The sequence below is a fragment of the Camelus ferus genome, chromosome 7 (genome assembly GCF_009834535.1).
Source record: "Camelus ferus isolate YT-003-E chromosome 7, BCGSAC_Cfer_1.0, whole genome shotgun sequence".
Taxonomy (NCBI): domain Eukaryota; kingdom Metazoa; phylum Chordata; class Mammalia; order Artiodactyla; family Camelidae; genus Camelus; species Camelus ferus.
Genome location: NC_045702.1, coordinates 59,813,087 through 59,835,456, shown reverse-complemented (window position 1 = coordinate 59,835,456; position 22,370 = coordinate 59,813,087). Strand labels below are relative to the sequence as shown.

Genomic DNA, 22,370 nt, shown 5'->3' with positions numbered 1-22,370 from the left:
CATATTATTCCTGTTTCCCCAGGACCACAGGACACTTTTCCTTTTTTAATTCTTAGAAAAGTACACTGTGCATTGTATGAATCTCAGTAGCCACCCTTTCCAAAGATAAAGTACCCATCATCACAGATATAAACCAAACTTGGATTACTATGAAAACTGCTCCTATTCTTTACATAAAATCATTTATTTTTCCTTTTTAGGGAAAAGCAGAAAAAAATGGTTGTATTGGGGGGAGTAGTTTATTTTTAGAGGAGGTACAGGGGATCGAACCCAGGACTTGTGCATGCTAAGCATGTGCTCTACCACTAGAGCTATACCCTCCCTCCTGTGTTTTTATTTACACATTCCATTATGATAATTGACTGACACACCTATTGGGTATAGTCTAATGTGTTTGGGAATTACGATCACATTTCTTGTAGCTTACCAGCTTTATCATCGATAGAATTCACTGAAGGGCATGGTTCAGACAGGATTCTAATGACAGAAGGCTTTGAATATGCCTCCAGATTCTTTTTCCAGAACCAAGAACTTCAAACTCTATGTAAATGGCTTTTAATTTGTGCATTCTAAGTCTTGTGAGATAGTTTTCCCCTGGGGGACAAGAAGGACAGAGAGAAACCTCTGTAGTGCTGTAAATTTAATCATTTGAACCCAAAGGAATTTTTATTTTTTATTTATACATTTTTGTTTGTCTCAGTTTATTATTTGTCCTTCTTTGAAAAACCAGTTCAGGTTGAACAATTGGGAATTTGATACCCATTTATCCATTGGTCTTCCAAGTATACATAAATGTTATGTTAAGAGAGGATTTATCTCAGCTTAAAAATGAACCACCAGGACAGACTTCTGTCCCTTTCCACTCTACTCACACTCCCCCTTTGGGTCTCTTGTTAAACATCAAAGAATCTTCAGTGGAAAAAGCATCAGTGTAGAAATTGGGGGATGGGTGAGACTTGGGATTGGGTGACAATCACAAAAATCAGTTTACCCTTGTCTCTTGCATTGATCTTTCAGCAAGCACTTAAACCCAGTTTTTTTCCAGTCCTTTTTTAGTACTTCAAAGTAGCAGTTTATCAATAGAACCAGCAAGCTAGACACAGTCCTAGGAGGTCATCTGGTTCATCTCCGTGCCTTAGGCACAACATATCTAAGTAATTCCAGGCAGATAACAAGAGACAAAGACTGCTTCTGCCTGTGTACCACAGAGCTTCTGGGCTGTAGGACCTCACTTCCCATTTGCTTCCTATATAATTTTAATGTGAGAAAGCACCTCTTCTTGCCAAATTCTTATACTTACATGCTAAATTTAGAATAATCCAACTGCTTTCATGCAGCATCACAGCTGGCAAAACCACCACAGTAACAAAAAAAAAAAAAGCATGTGAAGAAACCTATGTGTAGTGGAACAATTTAGTTTTTTTTTTTTTTCCCTTAATGGTCCCCCTGTAATTTCTGACCTAAATGGCTCAGTAATGATCTAATGTGGGATATTCCATGACTCTTTGGGTGGATCCTCCAAATGTTGATTTACTTTATTAGCAGGGGTTTGTCGAGTGACATATGGAAACTGCATTTTCTTTCTCATTTTTTGACCTCTACTAGCACAAAACTCGAATCCTATAAATTCAGAAAGAAATTGGCAACAGAGCAAGAGACAGGTCTATTGTGCAATTGTTATTAGACATTCTTGCCAGTACAATAGTCCTGAATCTGATTAGCTTATTTATTATTATTCATTAAAAAAGTACATGATAACTGAATTCTAGTAATTTCTGTAGCTGAAAGCTGTTGCCTTTTTTGTATAGCCGAGGAAGAATTCATAGACTAAGAAGCTGGCTCTTTTTTTTTCTCCACATGGCTTACTCCATTAGGATGGGGTGTGAGGCACGGAACTGGGGAAGGACCCATATTCCTGAATGCTGTGTCTGTCCCCTTTATAAGAACTCAGTACTTTTTCAATAGAAACTAAATTTAATTTGTGGCTACACTTTAAGTAAGATGGTTTGATGGTAAAGTGGAGCAGTCCCAGCCCTCGCGTGGCCAAATCCCTTAGCATCGCTTTCATGTGGTCGGGTGAGCCGTTCTCAGAAACTCTGAGCGTTTTTGAAGATATTAAACTGGAGACATTCACAGTTCTTCCCTCCCTTTTTGCTATTAATCCTTCATGTTTTAACAAGTACTGAAGCTAATACTGCCTACACTCTTTCGTGTCAAATTGGAACTTTTTTCTTCTCTCTTGAATAGTCTGTTGTCTCTAGTTCATATTCACATAAATGAAAGGAGTAGATGTTAACACATGCCCTATTCAAATATCAACTTCCTTTTTTTAATCAAGCAGGACTGAGACATTTAATTTGAAGAAAGCTGGTGTTTTTTAACATAAAACAAACCATATATTCATCTCTTCCTATTCTTTCTTGTCATTTTTATAAAGCAAAATTTTGCTTTCAGCTTGCACCAGACCCTTATTCCCGCTGGGGCAGAGCAACCTGGATATCATATTTCCCCAAAAGCAGACCCTAAAAGGTTAATAAGTGATTGGAAGTCTATACTGCAAAAGCTTCTTTGACCTGAGCAGGTTTCATTGAGCATTATTGTCAAAAATGGTAGCGTATCTCCACCTTGCTTTACTCACAGTAAAGTTTTGGAATAATTTAATTTGTAAAAATTGAATGTGGGTGTGGGTGTCTTATGATCCCCTTTCACCAGCCCCCCTCAAACTCTTGGGTTTTGTTGTTCAGATGTTTTCTAAGACCTGGGATATCTATGTCTAGGCCTAATTATGAGGGCCCAAATTGACACACATTCTAGGAAATAACTTGACCACCAATACTCCTCAGAAAATGAAGATCATTCGAAAAAAGGAAGTCTGAAAAACTACCCCAGCCAAGAGATACCTAAGGAGACATGATGTCTAAATGTAAGGTGGTGTCCTGGGTGGGATCCTGGAACAAGAAAAGGACTTTGGGTAAAAACTAAGACTCTCTGAATAAAATTTGGCCTTCAGTTATATTGTATCAACACTGGTTCATTTGTTGTGAAAAATGCACTATACTGGTGAGTGGTGTGACAATCGGGAGGATGTTCACATTAGGGAAAACAGCCTATGAGGTGTATGAAACTGTACTGTCGTTAGCACTTTAGTGCAAATCTAAAACCATTATAAAAAGTTTGTTAAGTAATTTGTGCTGATTTCTCTACAGAACTCTTACTGTCTGTTAGGATTGAAATAGGAGTAAGAGCCACTTTTCCTTTTACAAATAAGTTTCTGTGGGAGGCAAACTTTCCGTTTGAAATGTGAAACTCAGGTCATTTGTTGACAAATTTCCTGGTTGGTCTGTAGTGTAACGTGGTCGTATGTAGTCTGGCGTGTGGCATAAGGAAGATCTCCACTATGTTGTGTGCTTGATAATGTGAAGTTATTTTGTAAGAGTAGCTTTGCATTTTATAGAACTTCTTCCCAAGATTTTCCATCTTGCGGTTGAGTAGTTTTACACACAAAAAATTGTGTGTATAAAGGGCTCATTGTCACCTTAAATTTTTGGTGGTGTGTCTTGCCTTTTAAGGTTCTGTTAGTCTCTCCTAGTATAGGTAATGGTGGAATGCATCTCAAAATTTTCACTGATTGTTGTTTTTTAACTTTTTTCTTAACACAGGCCATCTTTTTCTTTCTTTTTAATTTTTAAATTTTTATTGAATGAAAGATTCTTTAAAATCCATAGTGCTTTACAATTTTCAAAAGTTTCACACAGATGATTTCATATAATCCTATAATAACCCTTTTTTCTCTACTCTTATATTGCCCCTCCCCCCTTCACTTAGCATAATCCTTTTATTTCCAAAATGTGACAATTTTCGCCAAGATGACCCCATAAACCTAATAAACCCCGTATTTTAAAAATATAGGCATATTTCATATTTCTGGAGTTCAGAAGAATGCTCCCCAGGTCCTGTGTCTGTCTCTAAGTAGGGAGTCAGTTTTGTTTGTTAAAGCACACAGGGGCATTCTCCCCTTCTCACAAGAACTAATAACAGTTCCCATATTTATTTACGGGCATAAACACTCATTTAAGAAGAACTTGTATTGAAATGGCATTTTTGGTTTAGTTGCATAGTGACAAGCTGAAAACAAAGCATTTCCCCCAAAGCAGTGACAGTAAACGCAGGGCTTGTCAGATGTGACCCAGGTGGTTTCCAGGTGCTGGCTGTCCAGTAGAGGCCCATGAAATGATTAATAGGTCTCGATCAGTTCTCAGCAGGAAGCACCCACCGCATGGTAAATGTCACCACAGTCGGCACTAATTAGTTCTGTTGTCAGCTGTCGAAACTGGTAGGGTAGGAGCTGTAGAGTCCAGTGATCGGTCCCACCCCAGCAGCTGAGGTCCAACTGGAGAGGGGCTGGAGACTCAGTGCCAAAGCCACTGGGACTGACAGGGAGCCCCAAAGCCCTGTCTGCCCCGAGGGGATGCATGAGGTTGTCTATGATCATGTGCAGTCAGAAATGTGGTGTTCAGGAGCGTGGACTTTACACTTCAAAGAGAAAATGCACTTACGTTCAGTCGATGCAAGATTTCGCCGTATATTGACTTCTGAATCAGCCAGGACATAGTTCAAATCCAGGCTTTGTCACTTACTATTCTTTTGACCTTAAGTCCATGACTTTACTTGCCTGAGTCTGGGTTTCCTAATCTGAAAAAAATGGAGGCAAAATTACCCAGCTATTAGGACTGATAAAGAGATGTGTACAACATGTTTGGCACTTAATAGGTGCTCAAAAATTTTGGAATGCCCCCACAAGTAAATAACCACGTAACCTGGTGTGACAGTGACGGTGTTCATTAGCCCTCCTAATAATAAACAAGCAGACTCTCAGCAGTTCAGTGTCGGCATGGAGCATGATGCGGAAGGGAACTTAGGACCTCAGCCTTCACTGTCCCTCTCATTGATCACTTCCTAAGAGCCTGCTCATTTAGGAGAGGAGCGGGAACAGGAGAGATGTAAAAACCAGCAAGTCAAATTGAAGGAAGTTAAGCAATGGCACGTTAGCAGAGGACCATTTATTGTATCACACGTGCCTCATTTGGCCGGGTTGTGAAAATGGGCACATGACCCCATAAAGGAGGCATCCCAGACCTGGCCTACATGGATGCAAAATGAGATTCATCCCACAGTGACTTTGGGCCATACTCGATTAAGTCACTGTTATCAAATGGACCTCCAGGCCTCTTCAAATTCAGATTCAGTAGATCCAGGCTGGGACTCAAGAATCTGTGTTTTTAACAAATTCTCTGAGCACTTCTTTTGTTCATATAAGTTTGAGAACCATTGATTTATAACAGTACTGTTCACTCAACTGCACATGGGAATTTCCTGTGCAACTTTTAAAAATCTTGGTGCCTGGGTCCCACCCCCAGAAAATCTAATTTAATTGATATGGGATGTGGCTTGAGCATTGGGGAGTTTAAAAAAGCTCCTTAGATGATGCTAAGGTACAGGCAAATGTGGAGTAATACTAGCTTAGAAAATGGCTTGAGGGGTCCACGCACATGCCAATGATGAATAAGTCACAATCAGATGTAAAGTCACATCGCAGATAAGTAGGTTCCAGCTCGGTTTAAGGTATGAGATGTTGGGGAAATCTGCAATTAGGATGCTTACTATAAAAAACAAAAAAACCCCAAACACTCATATTTATAGTGATATTATTCATAGTAGCAAAAAAGTGGAAGCAACCCACGTGTCTCTTGACAGATGAATGGATAAACAAAATCTGGTATATGCATATGATGGAATGGTATTCAGACTTAGACAGGGAGGAACTTCTGACACATGATACGATGTACTAACACTTGTAGTGCTACGTGGCTTTAGTAACAACTTGAGGACAAATGCTAGAGAACTAAACCAGTCACAAAAGACATATATGATGTGATTCCATTTATATGAGGTTCCTCAAGTAGTCAAATTCATGGGGACAAAAAGTAGAATGGTGGTTGCCAAGGGCTGAGATGAGGATAGGAATGAGGAATTAGTGTTTAATAGATGCGGAGTTTCAGTTAGGGAAGATGAAAATGTTCTTAGGTGATGGTGATGGTTACGCAACAATGTGAACGTACTTAAGGCCATTAAGTAGTGTACTTAAAAATAGTTAATAATTTTGTAATGTGTATTTAACCACAATTTTTAAGTAGTTTGCAAATGTGCCAAAAAAAATGAAGGCTTAGAGGATGTATACAACTAGTAGACATCAGAGCAGGAATCAGCTCTAGAGAGTTCACGTGTGTCCACCTCAGAACCTCTCAGGGAGTAGAAACTAAAGAAGCCATACAGGGGGAAGTAAAGAGAATCAAATAATTATTAGAGGAAAGAGTGATCAGAATAGTCCAGACAGTTGTCTTGAAGAGAAGAAATAAGGTTGGTAAGCTTCATGAGATTAGAACTATGACTGCACACTAACTTTCTGAAAAATCGAGATTTAATTCACACACCATAAAATTCACCCTTTTTAAGGGTGCAGTTCTCTGGATTTTTTGGGATATTTACAAAGTTGTACAACCGTCACCACCGTCTAACTCTAGAACATTTTTATTACCCCCGAAATAAACTCAGGCCCATTAGTAGTCATTTCCCATTCTCCCCCTGACCCCCATTCCTAAGCAACCAATAATCTATTTTCTGCCTCTATGGATTTGCCTATGATGTACATTTCATATAAGTAGAATCATATAACATGTGATTTTGTGATTTCTTTTACTTAGCATCTTTTCAGGATTCATCCATGTTGTAGCATGTATCAGTACTTCATTCCTTTTCATTGGTCAATACTATTCCACTGTATGGATTCACCACATTTTGTTTTTCTATTCCTCAGTTGATGGGCACTTGGGTTGTTTCTACTTCTTGGCTATTATCAGTAATGCTGCTAGGAACATTCAGGTACAATTTGAGTAGCTACATGTTTTTTGTTATCTTAGGTGTGTACCTAGAAGTGGAATTGCTGGGTCAGATGCTGCCTCTATGTTTAACACCACCAGACTGTTTTTCAGAGTGGCTGCCTCTTTTTCCATTCCTACCAGCACTGTGTGAGTGTTCCAGTTTCTCCATAGCATGTCTGACACTTGTTATTTTCATTTTTTGTTTGTTGCCCCCCTGGCTTTATTGAGGTACAGTGGACATGTAAACATTTTAAAATTACTGCCATCCTAGTGGGTGCGAAGTGGTACTTCTTTGTGGTTTATGCACTAACTTTTGTGTCTTCAGCACACTGCCCAAGTTTAGGCACACACAGTACTGAAAGGCATGAAAATTCCAAGGGATTCTAAGAAAGGTCATTGGAGTGAGTGGTTGCTGATCTCCCAGAAATCAAATTTTATAATCAGCGTATTTTTTTTTTTTTTGGACACAAACTGAGTCAAGAATTAGCAAGCAAATGAATTCAGTCTCTGCACCTGAACACCCTGTTACTAATGAGGTAATAACTTTCAGTAGATGGTCACTCTTAAAGTTTAGAAGAATGACGTGTGCACCCTAGGATGGAGACTTAGATATAGGAAAAGAGAGCTCTGAAAGAAGAAAGACCCTTTCCCTTTACAGCAATTAAAGCTTAGAGTCCAACTCCTGACTCATGTCTTAGTTTTACCACCTTCACACCTTCTACATTGTCAGATGCCTGGTTCTGCACGATTGCCTGTATGCCTGTAAGAGTTGTTTTCCAGAGCAGTGTTCGCCAATTATGCTTGTTTCCATTAACAAAAGAAGTATCTTTGTGGGTTTCTTAGGTACTTGCAGAAATACATACTAGCCTACTCGTAGCCAGAAGCAACTGATCTCTCTGCCTCACAGCCCTCTGACAATTAAGCACTTGGTTTTAGGCAAATAAAATGTCAGCCACCATTAAACTGCATATGGCAACAATATGGCCATTCCCTCTCTGGGACCAGTTCCTTCCCAGAAGAGATGCTTTTGAATGCAGGACCCCTAGCCCTCCTGCCCAGGCACAATGGCTAGGGAGCAGGCAGAGTGCCACATACAGAAGGACATAGGCAGCCAGATCACATTTGAACCTACGGGGCCAGCTGCCAACCAGCAGTGACCAAAGGCTGTTTGCCCTGGGCATCTGGGTCTGTGGTTAAGGGAAAGTACCATCTTTAAGCTGGCCTGGGTTAACTCCATAAAATAGAAAACAGCCCCCACAGCCACTTAAAGAGGGGTTGGGGCTGACTGGAATTGAATGCAGTTGGCGTGCAGTGAGTAGAGGGAGACGTGGAGGATGGGGTCCCCCACCCTGACTCGTCTCTGTGGAATTCCCTTGGTGAATGGGGTAAAATAAACTGCCTCCTCCCAAAGCAGGTGAGGAGGCTGTGGAACCCTGCTTCAGTGGGTCAGCTCATGTGCAAGTGGCCATGTGGCAATGTGGATAAGGAGGAGGGGTGCCTTTGTGGGGATGGCCAGTAACCAGGCCGTCTGCTCAAGGTTAGAAAATAAAGTTTCCTGGGGAGCCTCTGGGCGACCACGTCTGTGGAGGGTGCCAGAAATTGTCAGTTGAGATAGCCTGATCCTGAAAACCTTGTTTGTCCTGATTTGGGGGAACTGTAGGATGTAAATAATCAAAATGAGATGCTTGTCCTGTTGGAAATGGTGGTTCCTCATGTAATAATGTCTGTGTTACTTGTGTTGGAATATATACAGGTAGCCTCCCTAGTTTTACATGAAACTTTTAACATATGAGCTTATCATATTTCCGGGACCCTAATTTGACTATCAACATGGCCTTATCAATGAAATCATGAGCCTTGTAAAAGCACAGTTCAAGTGTAATACCAGGAAAGCTTACTTTGATTAGACAGTCAGCATTGTCCAAAAATTCTTGTTATTTTTCCACTCATGTAAGCTACTTGATTTGAATGTTTAAAGGCCATATATTCTCCACAAAAAAAAAAAAAATTCCAAGGCCCTAATATTTTAAAGAATAAAATAAAATAGGTAAAAAGTTAAAATTACAAAAATGTCTATATACACATGCATTCTTACAGAGCCAAGAGTAACAAGGTGGGGAAGCTTCTTGTTTCCAATTAATCTTGTTTCTCTAAATGGTATTAATCATCAATGCTTTATTATGGCACTGAATAACTTAATTAAGACACAATTTTAAATTCCCAGGGAAGTGATGAAATTTTTAGTAACATAAGTATTATTAATGCTTTTCATAGAATATGTCTTCAGAAAATGTGCTATTGAAATGAGAGCAACAAAAAGCCACATGTTTTAGTGTTGTCAGTCAACTTTTCTGGAATTCTTTTTCACTCTGCCCATTAGATGTAACTCAAAGGATGATGCTGTCCTTCGCCTTGATGCTGACAGTCAGTAAATTCCATGACAGCTGGCAACAACAACTAGATCAGTAGTTGTGTGAACAGCACGAGGTTGCAGGGATCTTTCTAAGACAGTTTACTCCTGGGGGGGCTGATGCAGACTTGCTGCCTGTCAGGGCCGTAGTGGCTTCGGAACTGTTCCCGTGTGTCTTAAAGGAGCCTACACATTTAGATGAAAAATAAATTCAGCCAATCATCCAAATGTTTGCCACCATTACATCAAACATCAGGGTACTTAAAAACATCTCAAGAAAAAACTAAATTCCAAACTTCACATCTAGAGAACTGAGATCATTCCACCTTCGATTTTCCATATGAATGATAAGTATATCAAATGTGGTACACCCCGGGAATCTAAGCATTTACAGTCTATAGTACATAGAATATATATTAAAATTAACGTAGTGAGCTTAAAAAGTAAGTGAAATTGATGAATCACATAACTGCTCCACCATTCCTAATTTTCCAAATAAAAAATAAAAGTACTCTTTTTCCCTCATGGAGATATTGTAAAGATTAGTTTGCAGCAAAACAACAAAGACTGGTGCTTGAAAGTGTTGTTACTCCTTTTTAGCATTAATTTGACTTTTTAATCAAATATAAATAGGATTCTGAATTTGAGATGGGCTTTTGTGACATTAAAAATTTTTAAAATGATTTTTAAAACTTGGTGCTATGTGTTTGAATGAATGAAGTGTGGACAAACTAATGAATGAAAAAGTAGGAATTAGAGTTCTCACCTTGCAAGATTGAATTCTAGTTGATCAACTGTATTTCTGTTTTGTAGAAATACTTCTACTGTTCATTTTTCTCTAGTTTAGTCTCTTAAACTATGCAAGGTTTGGAGCAGCATTTGCTGGGATTTAACTGAAACACGGAAGCAATCAAGTGGTTGAACTCTGGATTTTTCAAATTTAATGGCATTCCTTTATCCATATTGATTGGAGCTTTGGTAAATTCAATTGTTGATGCCACCTGGATAATTTTAAGACTTTTCTGAAGTTTTAAAGAAAATGTTTCCAACATAGCTCAAGCAACATAAGAATTTCATCAGTTGAAAACTAAGAATCGTTTCTGTGGGATGTGTAAAACAAGAAGCTGACCAGCATTATTTTCTTTTTCTTTCATTTGGTATCATTATTGAGAGTTATTCTTGAACTTTATGAAAACCAGATTGGGGCACAAGTGTGTTTGCCATCGATTGCGTTCAAGGAATTAGAACTGAAAATCATTCAAACTAGGAAAATGTGACATTGAAAAGTAGTCTGCATTCTCCATTCTGCCTCAGGGTATCTGAGACTTTCTGACTAGGAAGGCTTAAGATGATTGTAGATCTGATTTTTTTTTTTAATGGACAGTTAGCTTCCCAGTCAGAAAGAGGTCATCATTTCTTTTTCAATGACTACTTTGCTGGCTTATCAATTACAACCTTTGATCCTTTGTTGTTGTTGTTGCTTGGAAAGCTGTGATTTCTCACTATTGCCCACAGAAAAAAATTCAAACAGTGCCTGCCATTCCAGGCCCTCTCTTGTCTGGCCCAGACGACCTCTTCAGCCACATTTCCTCCTCCGTATTTTTTCCATGCAAGCTTCTTCCCAGCCAAACCAGACTGTAGCTGTTCACCAGACTCTGTTTTGATGCCTCCAGTCTTTTTTCCCATTATCCCATCTCTCAGGAATCGCTGTTTCTTTTCCTTTCCGTTATGCCGAACGTTCCACATACATCAGGGGGTAATGCATCCCCTTTTGTGAGGTCTTTCTAACCATCCCACCCTTTCCACTCTCCTCTTTTCTCCCTTTTCCTAGCTGAAACAAACCTTCCTCACCACTCCCATCGCACACACAAAGACTCACATCTGTACCCTCACGCACACACACACTCCTATGATCTAGTCATGGCATGTATCATCCTCAAGCCTGCTGCTTGTGTGTGCAAGTTGTGTGCAAGGATTTCAAACCCAAGGGACAAGTGATCACAAAAATCTACCTTACTCTCCACTTGCCAAACCAGGTACCTGCTCACATGACTGTCCATGCAGACAGGCATCTTTTTCTATTCTGTATAAAGGCATGGACTAGCATTTAGGAATGAGCAGCATGAATGCCTTTTCATTCTGTTTTCTAGGGCAATGAGCACCTTAATGTTCCCCTCAGTGCCTTTTTTACCCATAAGATTATTCATTGAACTGAATTGAAAGGGTGAAATATTTATTAAAAACAATTACTTCCTCATAGAAATGCAACCAAGGAAGGTAGAACAGGAATCAAGATGGACTTCTTAGCAAATATGGAGCAGCCAAGTTGTCTGATTTTAAATGTATCGTGGTTCTGTCTCAGCTAAGTAATTTCCTATAATATGTAGTGCCCAGTAGTCTTCTGTGGAATTTTAGAAACCACATTCGTGATGCTATGACAGACCATGGCAGAGTTGGACTGAAACCCATTTCTGACTGTTTGTTAAAATAGGCAAAGAATAACATTAAGAATTGTCTGAAGTGGGCAGGCTAAGGGTCAGGAGAATGCCTGTGGGAGGCGAGGGGATTTAGGGAGGAACCAGTTGGATCAGTCTGAGGTCAGTGTACTTCCTAGAAGTCTACATTAAGCCAAAAACAAAAGACAGAAAAAAGCACCCCCTCTCAGAGTCCTCAAAGCCTTGCCAACACTGTACAGAGTATAAACCAGCGAGGACAGGCCCCCAGAGTCAAGAATGGCTTTGTAAAGGCTTTAGCGGAGAATTAATATTAGTTCTGATGCAGTTTTATTGATAAATGGGAAATATCCACAAACTAAGGTTTAGAGACCACAAAACAAGGATGTACATAAGATAGGTTTTATGACTATTGGGTGACATGGCCAGGACTTCAAATTTCAAGTTTCAAGGGGTAAACATTGGCCAGCCTCTCCAGGGAAAGTCTGTGTCCATGTACAGTGTCCTCCTAACTCTGCACCTAACAGTTGCTCTGTGTTTGCCAGCATGGGTTGAGTTGATGGGATCAGATGTTTTTGCTTCAGAAAGAAGCGAGCCTCCAACCGTTTAACAGTATACCTTTCTCCTCTTTCCCCTCACAGTCGTCTGTGATGTCAGTCTGCTTCGCTCGTTTCCATCCCAACTTGGTCGTTGGTGGGACTTACTCGGGCCAGATTGTCCTGTGGGATAATCGCAGTCATCGGAGGACCCCGGTTCAGCGGACACCCTTGTCAGCGGTTGCACACACGGTAAGTCACATCCCTGTCAGCCACCCAGGCCCCACAGGAGGGGATAATGGACAGAAGTCTGGATGTTGTTAGTCACCCTGAGTGAGACGTAGCTCATTTATAGTGACTGCACCCTCACTGACTAAAGGAAAGGTGAGTGGAAAGTACGTGAAGGAAGCACTGGGTTTAGAGAAGTCTCTTAATAATCGACAAGTTTTAGCACGTAGAAGGGATCTCTTTGGATATCCCAAAGGCTACCAGAGAGGATAACTTAAAACAAAGAAAAGACACAGGGAGAAACCTTGGAGGAGGCATCGGTGAGATTGTTTTCTCAAAGAAACTTCACGTTTACATGTTAAGGTGGAAACTTGTATTTTCAAATAGGCCATGAAGAGTAAGCATTTTATGTCTAGGGATGGTATGTGGGACTTGGGCCAACAGGCCTTTTCCGTTTGTGTTTTGAGGGAATGCTACGACTTTAAATTCTGGAATGCATGGTGTAAGTCTCAGTGGTAAAGTCTACAGTGACAATATAATCCCTAGGGTTAAAAGTCAACATCTCAAAACCATTACCCATAATTTAGCAGAAGAGGTTCAGTATAGTGTTCATAAGACAACTACTCTGTCATTTCCTTTAAGAGAATGACAGGTGTGTTTAGCAGTTAGGAGGAATGAGGAGACAGGCATGTCTCCATCAATCTTTGCTACCCTGACATTCTGGAGAACTGATGTCCTTTTTCTGAAATGCCCAAATTATGCCCAAGGATACAGCTCTACTATTGTTTCGATTTCCTTAATGTGGTTGCCTCATTTGTTTCATCTGCTGGCCTCAGAACCATCTTGCTTTAAAAAAAAAAAAAAAAAGGGCTGCTAGCTGCTTTAGCTGAGACCACAAAGAAGAAAATTTCTTCCACTCTTGTAAGATTGACAATGGGAAATGACAAATACCAAGTCAGCCTTAATTCTGATTGACTTGGACCTAAGACACATGCAGGTGAAACTAGTTCTTGAGAATCTTGGAAAATTGCTGTTGTCTACCCAGTTTCTCCAAACTAATAACAAAATTGTGACCCAGGAGGAGACGGGCTTGATGCAGGTGTCTGCTCAAGGAGTGCGAAACCACTTCTTGGCTCTCTGTGCATATCTGGTGTGTTTGTGAGCATACCTTCTAAAATTTCAAGAAGTTATACAGCCAAATATTAAAACATTTAGCTCTAAGCTTTAGGGGAGAGTCTAAATCCAGGAACTCTTCCAAAGTAGTCATCTTTTTTTTCAAGTAACTTAGGACATGATCACCACAAGTAAAATACTCTTATTATCAGAGTGACGTTATTTCTGTTAGAAAATAACGTAACATTTTTTTTCTCTTTTGCTGTGTTTTGTTGAATCCACAGCTCTAAGTGCACAGTTAAGTTTGTGACTGTCTTTCAACTTCCACTAATGCCTGGCTGATTGGTACCAGGATCAAAAGTGGTTAAGAAAAAAGAGGCCCACCACAGATTACTAACTAATTTCCTTTCACACCCACCACACATATGCATTTGGGACAACAGGAAATCCTAATTAAAGCCAAAACCTCCTGCCCCACAGTAAGTTTATTCCTAAAATAAATAAAAACAATCTGGCATCTATACTGGAAAAATGAGCTGAACCGTTGCTTTTTTCTTCCCATTAAGTAGAGTGATGTGTGTTTGTGTGTGTGTATGAGTAGGCATGCCCACGTGTCTGCTTCTGTTCTGGTTTCTTTACATCTCTCTCTTTTCTTTTAAACTGAGTTTTATTACTCCTGAAAGCACAGGCCAGTAGTCCTGATTAAAGCCAGGGAGGGGCTACCACACGCATTCCTTCCTAGGCCTTCGGGGCCCTCTACATCCTTCTAACTGCCTTCTTTCCCCCTAGACCCACCCTTAGGAGTCCTGATCCACTAGGGTTTTGGTGATTTGTGTTGATGCTCTGGGGTTAGCAAAAGAAACCCCATTGGACTCTGGCTGAAAAACACTAGGTGGATTTGAGGTTCGTAACAATGGCCCTTGCTTTCCCATTCTCTAGCTTCCTGAGTCTCTCATTTTCAGGTGAGAATTTTTCCCATCCATTCTTCCACTTGATTTGCACGCAGAGCATGTGTGATTTGCATTTGAGTTTGCCCGTGGCTGTAGGTTCCACATACGCCAGAGACCTGGGGAAAAGCACTGTCCACAGTCCCACCCCACCTCATTAATCCTCTTGATAGTTAGAGACCTGATCAGGACAGTGTTTTAGGTCCTTGTCTCTCCTGTGCTCACCACTGTCCAGACTCATTAAGGCTCATTCATTTGCAAGTTTCTGGAAGGATATGGTACAAAAAAAGACATGGGGATTTGGTTGACCGTCCATCAGCATGAGTAAAAGAGGTGATACAGTTGCCCAAAAAGAAAGTGTCATCTTAGGATGCATTAGTAGAGGCCTTTTTTTTTTTTCTTTAATAAATCACATGAGAAGTGACAATTCAGTGCTCCCTGAATTTCTATATTCTGTTAGTCAGAATATAGATAGACAGTTGTGTTTCATTCTCAGAACTTCACTGGAAGGGGAACTCAGACAAAATACAGCGTATTGAAAAGAGAGTGACCAGGATGGGGAAGGTGTTGAAAACCAGATACTCAAGGAACAGCTGAAGGAGTTGGTGATGATTAGTCTGGTAAGACAAGACTAGGGGAGAAGGAGTAAGATAACAGTGGTCTGTAAATATTATTTTGACTTGATCTATGTGATGTCAGAGGGCCCTGTACTAAAAGTATCTCCCTGAGCTTTCTTTATCCCCACTGGTGGAGGAAGAATTCCCCAGGAATTTGTGCTAAAACTGGCTGAGAAAGGTGTTCAGGCAGAGTCTGGACCACCTCTTGGTCGAGACAGATGAGTAGCTGCCCTTGATGACTACAGTTCCTTCTGACCAGGAGTTTATATGATAATAGTAGTTTGGGAGCCATCTTTTATACAGTATCAACTTTCCAGTATTGAAGATCGTTTCGCTGTTGTTCTGGCTAGGTATTATGGACAGTAACTTACCAAGAGAGAGACTGTCCGCTCTCTGCACGGAGAAGCGTCAGCTGAGTTGTGGTTTGGCCACTGATGGCTAAGCCGCCTGAAATCTAACCCAAATTACTGTAAGATTCTGCTTATGCTAACCTCCCATTTAGTATTTAATGTGCAGCTGCAAATGATTTTAGCCCACCATTTTGGATTCTACGGAGTGGGATAACCTTCCTGAGTTATGATAAAAGGTTAGAGCATCTTGCTGACGATTCCTGGGATGTTTAAATGACCTTTCTCAAAGCCCTGGCCAAATCTAAGCTCTCCATGCTATCCTGAATAACATTTTGAAAAATATATCTATGATTACATCTAAATTTTGCAGCAACATCAAAGAACTTAATTTTTTCTTACTAGGTGCATTGTGGCAATAACTTCCAACACCAATATCTCTCCCTCCAATCAAAGAGTTAAGATGAATATTAACTACTTTTGATAAAGAATGTTAATGAATGTTTGCCACTGTGGTTGTAATGCACTTAACTCCAGATTTAGTAACACTTACTCCTTCCAAAAAGTCAATCACTCTACCCTTTTGAAGACTATCTTTTTCCATCACTCACGATGAGTTTAGAAGCCAAACTGTGCGGTGGAGCCTCGGTCAAGGAATACGAGGCCCCCTCCCGTACCGCTGCTGCCCCATCAGCCCTCTCTTGCTCCCACTTTCTTCAGCTCCACTGCACTGTATCTGACTGAGCTAGGTGAAGCTTTGTGTGCCATTGCTCTGTGTTGCTGCCGGAGCTTTTAAAAAGAAATCAGATTCAAATCAAAAGTGGGAAATGACTTGAGGCTTGTATTACTGCAGGATTATGTCACTCTTTAATCCTTGTTTTGGAATTGTGTTTGACACTCACATGTAAGCATTTCCTCTTGGATCAGTGTCTGACCCTCCACATTTGTTTTTTGCAGCATCCCGTGTACTGTGTAAATGTAGTGGGGACCCAGAATGCTCACAACCTCATCACTGTCTCCACTGACGGTAAAATGTGTTCCTGGAGCCTGGACATGCTTTCCACTCCACAGGTGGGTTTGTTTTCCCCTACACATAAGAGCATCCTGGTTAAAAGAGATACCTGCCTAATGGAACATAGTTCCTTAAAAGCCTAACCCTCACATCCTATAGGAGCTAAAATCAAGGGGTGCACTTGAAAGAGTGGGGCCGGTTTTCAGCAGTCTCCTCTCGAAGCCAAAACCCATTTCCTTTACCACAAATCATGTAATTATTGTAATACGTTAATCGTAGGTCAGTTTCAAGTGAAAATGAAATAATCCATTTTAAAGCATAGTAATTATGAACGTTGCCTGTGGTATGAATTGTATGAACCCTACAGTATTGTTTAACAAATGCAAATGGGGTTGCAGCTCAGCAGAGCAATCCCTGACGGGTCCTTGCCTTGGAGAAGAGGTATCCCCGCAGAACAAAAATCCAAGCCCTTGCTTGTGTCCACAGCCTAGACAACTGCCTGTGTGCTTGAAGAATTTGTCCAGCCATCCATTTGCTCCTCTGGAACGTTTGTTAGTGTGGCTCCTGCCATTCCTTGATTAACAAGTGAGAAGTCAAAAATGAAGACGTTCCAGCGTTTCCAAACCCCTCCTGATGACAGTAATGGAAGCCAAACTCAGGAGCAGAAGTGGAAGAGACTGTTGTGGGGAGGCTTCAAAATGCAGCTTTCAGAATATATGTGTGTACACACACACATACAAGACCACACACGCACACATGACCATACATACATACATACATACAACCACACACACATACACACAAGGCCATACACACGTACACACACAAGACCACACACACATACACATACACACGACCACACACACATATGCAAAAGACCACACAAACATTCATATTCTTTCAGCATTTCTTTGTGGGGGAAAAAAGTACTTCACTCACCTCCAACTAAAAACAGAGAAGAGTTTTCCTGTTACAGCTTTTGACCAAACTATGAGGAAACATCAAGGATAACTCTCAGTGTTAACATTTCTATTGCCTTTCCTGGAATAACAATCCTAGACTGTCCCTGCCACAATATTAGAAGATACCTGAAGTTTCCAGATACATAAGGAAATGTGGAAACTGAAAAGAGCCTCTCATAAGTCTCCACAAAATGCAGGTGTAGAGAATGCTAAGACTAAATAGGTTCTCTTTATAATTTTAGTTGGTGGAGAGAGAGAGCTAATAGGCTCCTTACAGTCTAAGTCCCTCTGTTTTTGCTGATCTTTAACATTTATACAAGTTGGGGGTCGTGTGTGGGTATTTTATAGCTTTGTATTAAATTTCGCAGCAATCTGTTGTTTTCTTTTAAGAGCATGGAGATTACAAACAGATATGAGGGAACCCTCTAATTAGGAATTTTTAATTGCCCATTTTGGTGATTTAAATGTATGTGTTTAGGTTAAAGCCAGTCGTACGGGACTACATGGCCATTTTTATTAGTTGTTGCACGGCCGCAGACTCCTGTCTCTATACAGAGGTGGAGCATTTCTGGGCATGGCTGCGCATGCAGGCAGACCTGGGAGCAGACAACAGTTGCTCTGTCCCAAGTGGGTGACTGTCCCTTCCTGCTGCTAAGTATAGCAGTGAAACAGACCACTGGAAGGTCCACTTCCCTGTCTTGCATTGTCACAGCATCCCCTCACTAATGCACTCACTGTGTGTGGATCTCAAACTGCGAGCACATCACATGACCATGTGGTCTATGCTTCCCAGACTATTAGCATGGGCTTGCAATTTATTGACTCCCAGGCAGTGATGACTGGGTTTATTTGCTTGCATGAAAAAGACTAAACTTCCAAATACAATGACAGGATCCCCTAGAACTTTTTTTAAAAAATTACTTAAGTTGCACAAAGCAGTCTGTTTGGTGTGAATAGCCAGAAATATCCAAGGACGTTGGTTGTAGTTAATTACTCTTCACCATTATTAAACTTAATTCCACAAAATGTCTTTTAAAATATACTTTAATTCCTGATTTTAAAAAACTTAATAATTTATTTAACCCGATGTATCCAAAATGTTATTATTTCAACATATAAGTCAATATAATACTTTTAATGAGATACCCCACAGTCATTTTTCCATAGTCAGTCTTAAAAAGTGCATAATTTACATGCTGACTCACCCACACTAGCCACATTTCAAGGACTCAGTGGCCATCATGGTGTGCAAGCACATCCTTATTCCTGGTTTTGAAAATCATTTTAGATAAGATAAAGCTCTCATTTACTATTTTAAAGACTGATTTAAACGCTAGTTTTTACAGACTTACAGCCTACATACTCAGTGCCCTTCATGAAACCCAGTCCCTGTTGAAATCTGGTTTTTATGACCCAAGTGACGACGTTCTGGTTTTAGTCCAGTGGAGGACACACACTCCTGCTTTGACAGATGTGCTTAGTACATCTGATATTAATACATGTGTATTCTCACGAACAATTGATTTTGAAAATGTTTGTAAATACGAGGGTATTGTGTGTTTTATTAAAGCCTGGGGCTGACAAGTGTAACCATTACAGTATTATCTTTAGTTTCTGCACCATTAGTTTCAAAATTCTCACCTGTCATCTCTGCCTGACTTAAGAAGCAGCAGCACACGCTGATGAAATCCAGCCGGCCTGAAACCAGAGATACACAGAAGCATGAATGTCAGGGCAGTAAAGCGTGGTTTCTGGCACAGCCGGGGTCTTTTGTAACGCTGTGTGAAAAGCAAACAGACGATTTAGTCAAATGATTTTTCCGTGCTATCTTTGGCATGGCAAGGAGTTGACAGAGGGAATGTAACACATGCCGTGTTTTGGTAGGAGAGCATGGAGCTGGTGTACAATAAGTCCAAGCCCGTGGCTGTTACTGGAATGGCCTTCCCGACGGGAGACGTCAATAACTTCGTGGTTGGCAGTGAGGAGGGTATAGTCTACACGGCCTGTCGTCATGGAAGGTGATTTTCTGTTTTCTTGCCGATGACGCGTTCTTCATTTCCGAAAGTCTTTTATCACTTTCTGGATTACAACCACTTTGTGTTATGAGAAAGACATTTCTGGAGAAATGCAAATCACAGCCGCACATCTTTGTTAGTTTATAGCATCCATCTGCTCTGGTCATTAGCCATTGTAAGCCTCTGATGGTTCACATTGCCTTGAGGGAGAAAGTCCACGCTTAGTGCATCATAGAGGATTCCTGATAGCTAGCCCTTCCCAGGCTCAGCCTTCAGGCTCCAGCCACATCCCCACCCCAAAGATTGCTGATCCCACCACACCACACCTCTGAGTTTGTCCATTCAGTTTCGACTGCTGGGTCTGGTGTTTCTTCTTGGCCTAGTTAACTCCTCTTCATCCTTCAAGAGCTGGCACAAAGGTCTTTCCACATGGAAGCCTCTCCTGTCTCTCTTGGGCAAAGAAAATCATTTCTTCCTTTATGTTTCAGTAGAATTTTCATTCCCTTCAGTCACTCATTCTTTCAAAGAGTGTTCACTAAGAACCTCCCGTGTGCCAGCCTCCATCACATCATAAGGACGCAGTAAGGAAGGAAACAGACCTAGCATTCATATTCTGGTTGAGAGTAAATGACAATAAGCTAGTAATGATAGATTAATAAATAATTAAATAATTTATTAAAATTGATAAAAAAATAAACTAATAAACAAGTAAATATGTGGTTTAAGCACTGTGGAGAAAATCCAAGTAGAATAATTGAGGTAGATAGGACTACAAGCTGTCAGATAGGTTTATTATTTCATATATTTTTATATGTGTTTCTACATTAGCATTAATTACATTTTATTTCAACTATTCACTTATCTGCCACTTACCTCTTACTAAACTTTATCCATTTCATCATTAATTTCCTGCCCGGTGCCTGGCACCGAGTAAGTAAGGAGCTACAAATCTATATCTACATACAAATCAATAACCAAACAATACAGAGAAGTGCCTTAGGGCCCTGCCTCCCAATCAGAGGCTGGGGTAGTATGAGATACACAAGGCACCTCTGAGATTCCAAGTGATAAGAACTGTGTCTTGATTGAGAGATTGGCAGATGCTCCCGGGAAAACATCAGGAAGAAGTAGAATCCAATAATTTAGACGAGGTCGTGACATTGCAGGCAGGACTTCATGAGAAGACTTGTGTCTTCTGAAAGGTTTTCCATTCTCACCTTGGTGCTTGATTTCTCTTTCATGTTAGTCGTTCTAATTCAATTGATTCTTCATCTCTTGCACTAATCACAGGGTGTTTAGATTTAATGATGCACTGGTGCAAGTTCATACTCATGTTTTTTGTAATTTGTAGAAGTAACAAGCATCCTTGGCCCAATTTAAGGTGTTTCCACTCATGCAGTACGAGCTGTGATGTTCTTACTGTGCTGCACGTAGACACAAGTGGTATTGTCCCTGCTCACGTGACTAAAAATGACTAGGATGATATGCCTCATAATTCCATGGCCAGTGGTCCTCCTTCCTAAGTTCTGGCTAAAGCCACGCATTAAAGTGATGAAAGCATAAAAAATCTGACAAAATTGTTCATTTATGCAAACACGGCATATCCACTGTCAGCAAAGCGTGTTGCTACATGTTGCCAGGCATGCAGACATCATTTACACCTGTTTCTACCTTCAGGAATCTGATGACGGTGGGAAAGGTAAACACAGAAATGTCTGCAAGACAGGGAGTAGTGGCACGAGAGAGGCACGGAGGGCACAGTGGGCCAGACAGGGATTCACAGGTTTATCTCCGTGTTTGTTAGAATCAGTGGGGCATAGGTTCAGTTGACTTAACCCAGGGACTTAATTATTTGTGAAGGCTACAGAACATGTTCATTGATCATTTTCAGATTAAAAAAATTTTTCTCTAATGTGAATAACTGTTTGCATGATAAATATTTTTGCTCTGTGGCTGCTGTCCTTTGCAAGCACCATCAGAAGATGCGCTGTGGTTCAAAAGAAGGGTACCTCCGGTACAAACCAGAGCTCATTTTACAATAAGCTTGATGTTGCTTTTTACATCGCTCTGTCCGTCTGAAATATAAAATACAGATCTTAGGAAAGCTGTAAAGTCACAGGCCTTAGGCTTCATAGTAATCTTAAGTGGGCCATACAGGGCTGCAAGAGAGAGGTGAGGAATTTCAATTTTTCACCTAACAGAGAAGGTGCAAATCCACTTCCATAAATTAAATAAGGTCCTCGTTTTGCACCCTATAAACCCTTTCAGGATGCTGTTAAGAGCAAGTGGAGTCTCACTAGGGGCCACTTCAAAGATCAGTTTCTCACGTTCTCTTGAACAAATGTAAATGATCACGTGTGGAACTGCTGTTAGCAGTTTCGCTTGGCATAATTCTGGAGTGCCTGTTACATGGAACATGTGCTGCAGCACTGGGCTTGTGATTTCCAGTTCTGCTCAGTGTGCTGACATGTATTGGTGCTCCAGAAGCCCACGTTTCAATAACTTAATTCATTTGCACTCTTAGTGACATAATATTTAGATTCCACAGTCCCTCAGTTGTTGGTCTTATAACCTCATGCACATTAATTTTTAAAATATAGCATTTTGGTGTATTTTCTAACTGAGTGCGATTTGGTGCAGACTATTGTGTCGTAATCGGAGGTTGGAAATAATCCCAGTTTAGCTAAATCTACGTCAGTGGATAACTTTGAAACTGTGTATCACTGTTTCTCAGATGTGCTCCTTTTGGGGAAAAAAGGCATAAGTTTGTCTCTTTCTTTGCTGTTTTGTTC

General features: G+C 40.5%; 1 protein-coding gene across 3 annotated transcripts in view; it reads left to right on the top strand.

Moving 5' to 3' along the window:
• The window catches only part of DYNC1I1 (dynein cytoplasmic 1 intermediate chain 1), a 378,042-nt gene that overhangs the window by 285,470 nt on the left and 70,202 nt on the right, over positions 1-22,370 (top strand). For all 3 annotated transcript variants that reach the window (XM_006178522.3, XM_032483976.1, XM_032483975.1), the window contains 3 exons: positions 12,443-12,589; positions 16,547-16,660; positions 19,448-19,581. In XM_006178522.3, coding sequence (XP_006178584.1) covers positions 12,443-12,589; positions 16,547-16,660; positions 19,448-19,581 — 395 coding nt within the window. The remainder of the gene's footprint in view (positions 1-12,442; positions 12,590-16,546; positions 16,661-19,447; positions 19,582-22,370) is intronic.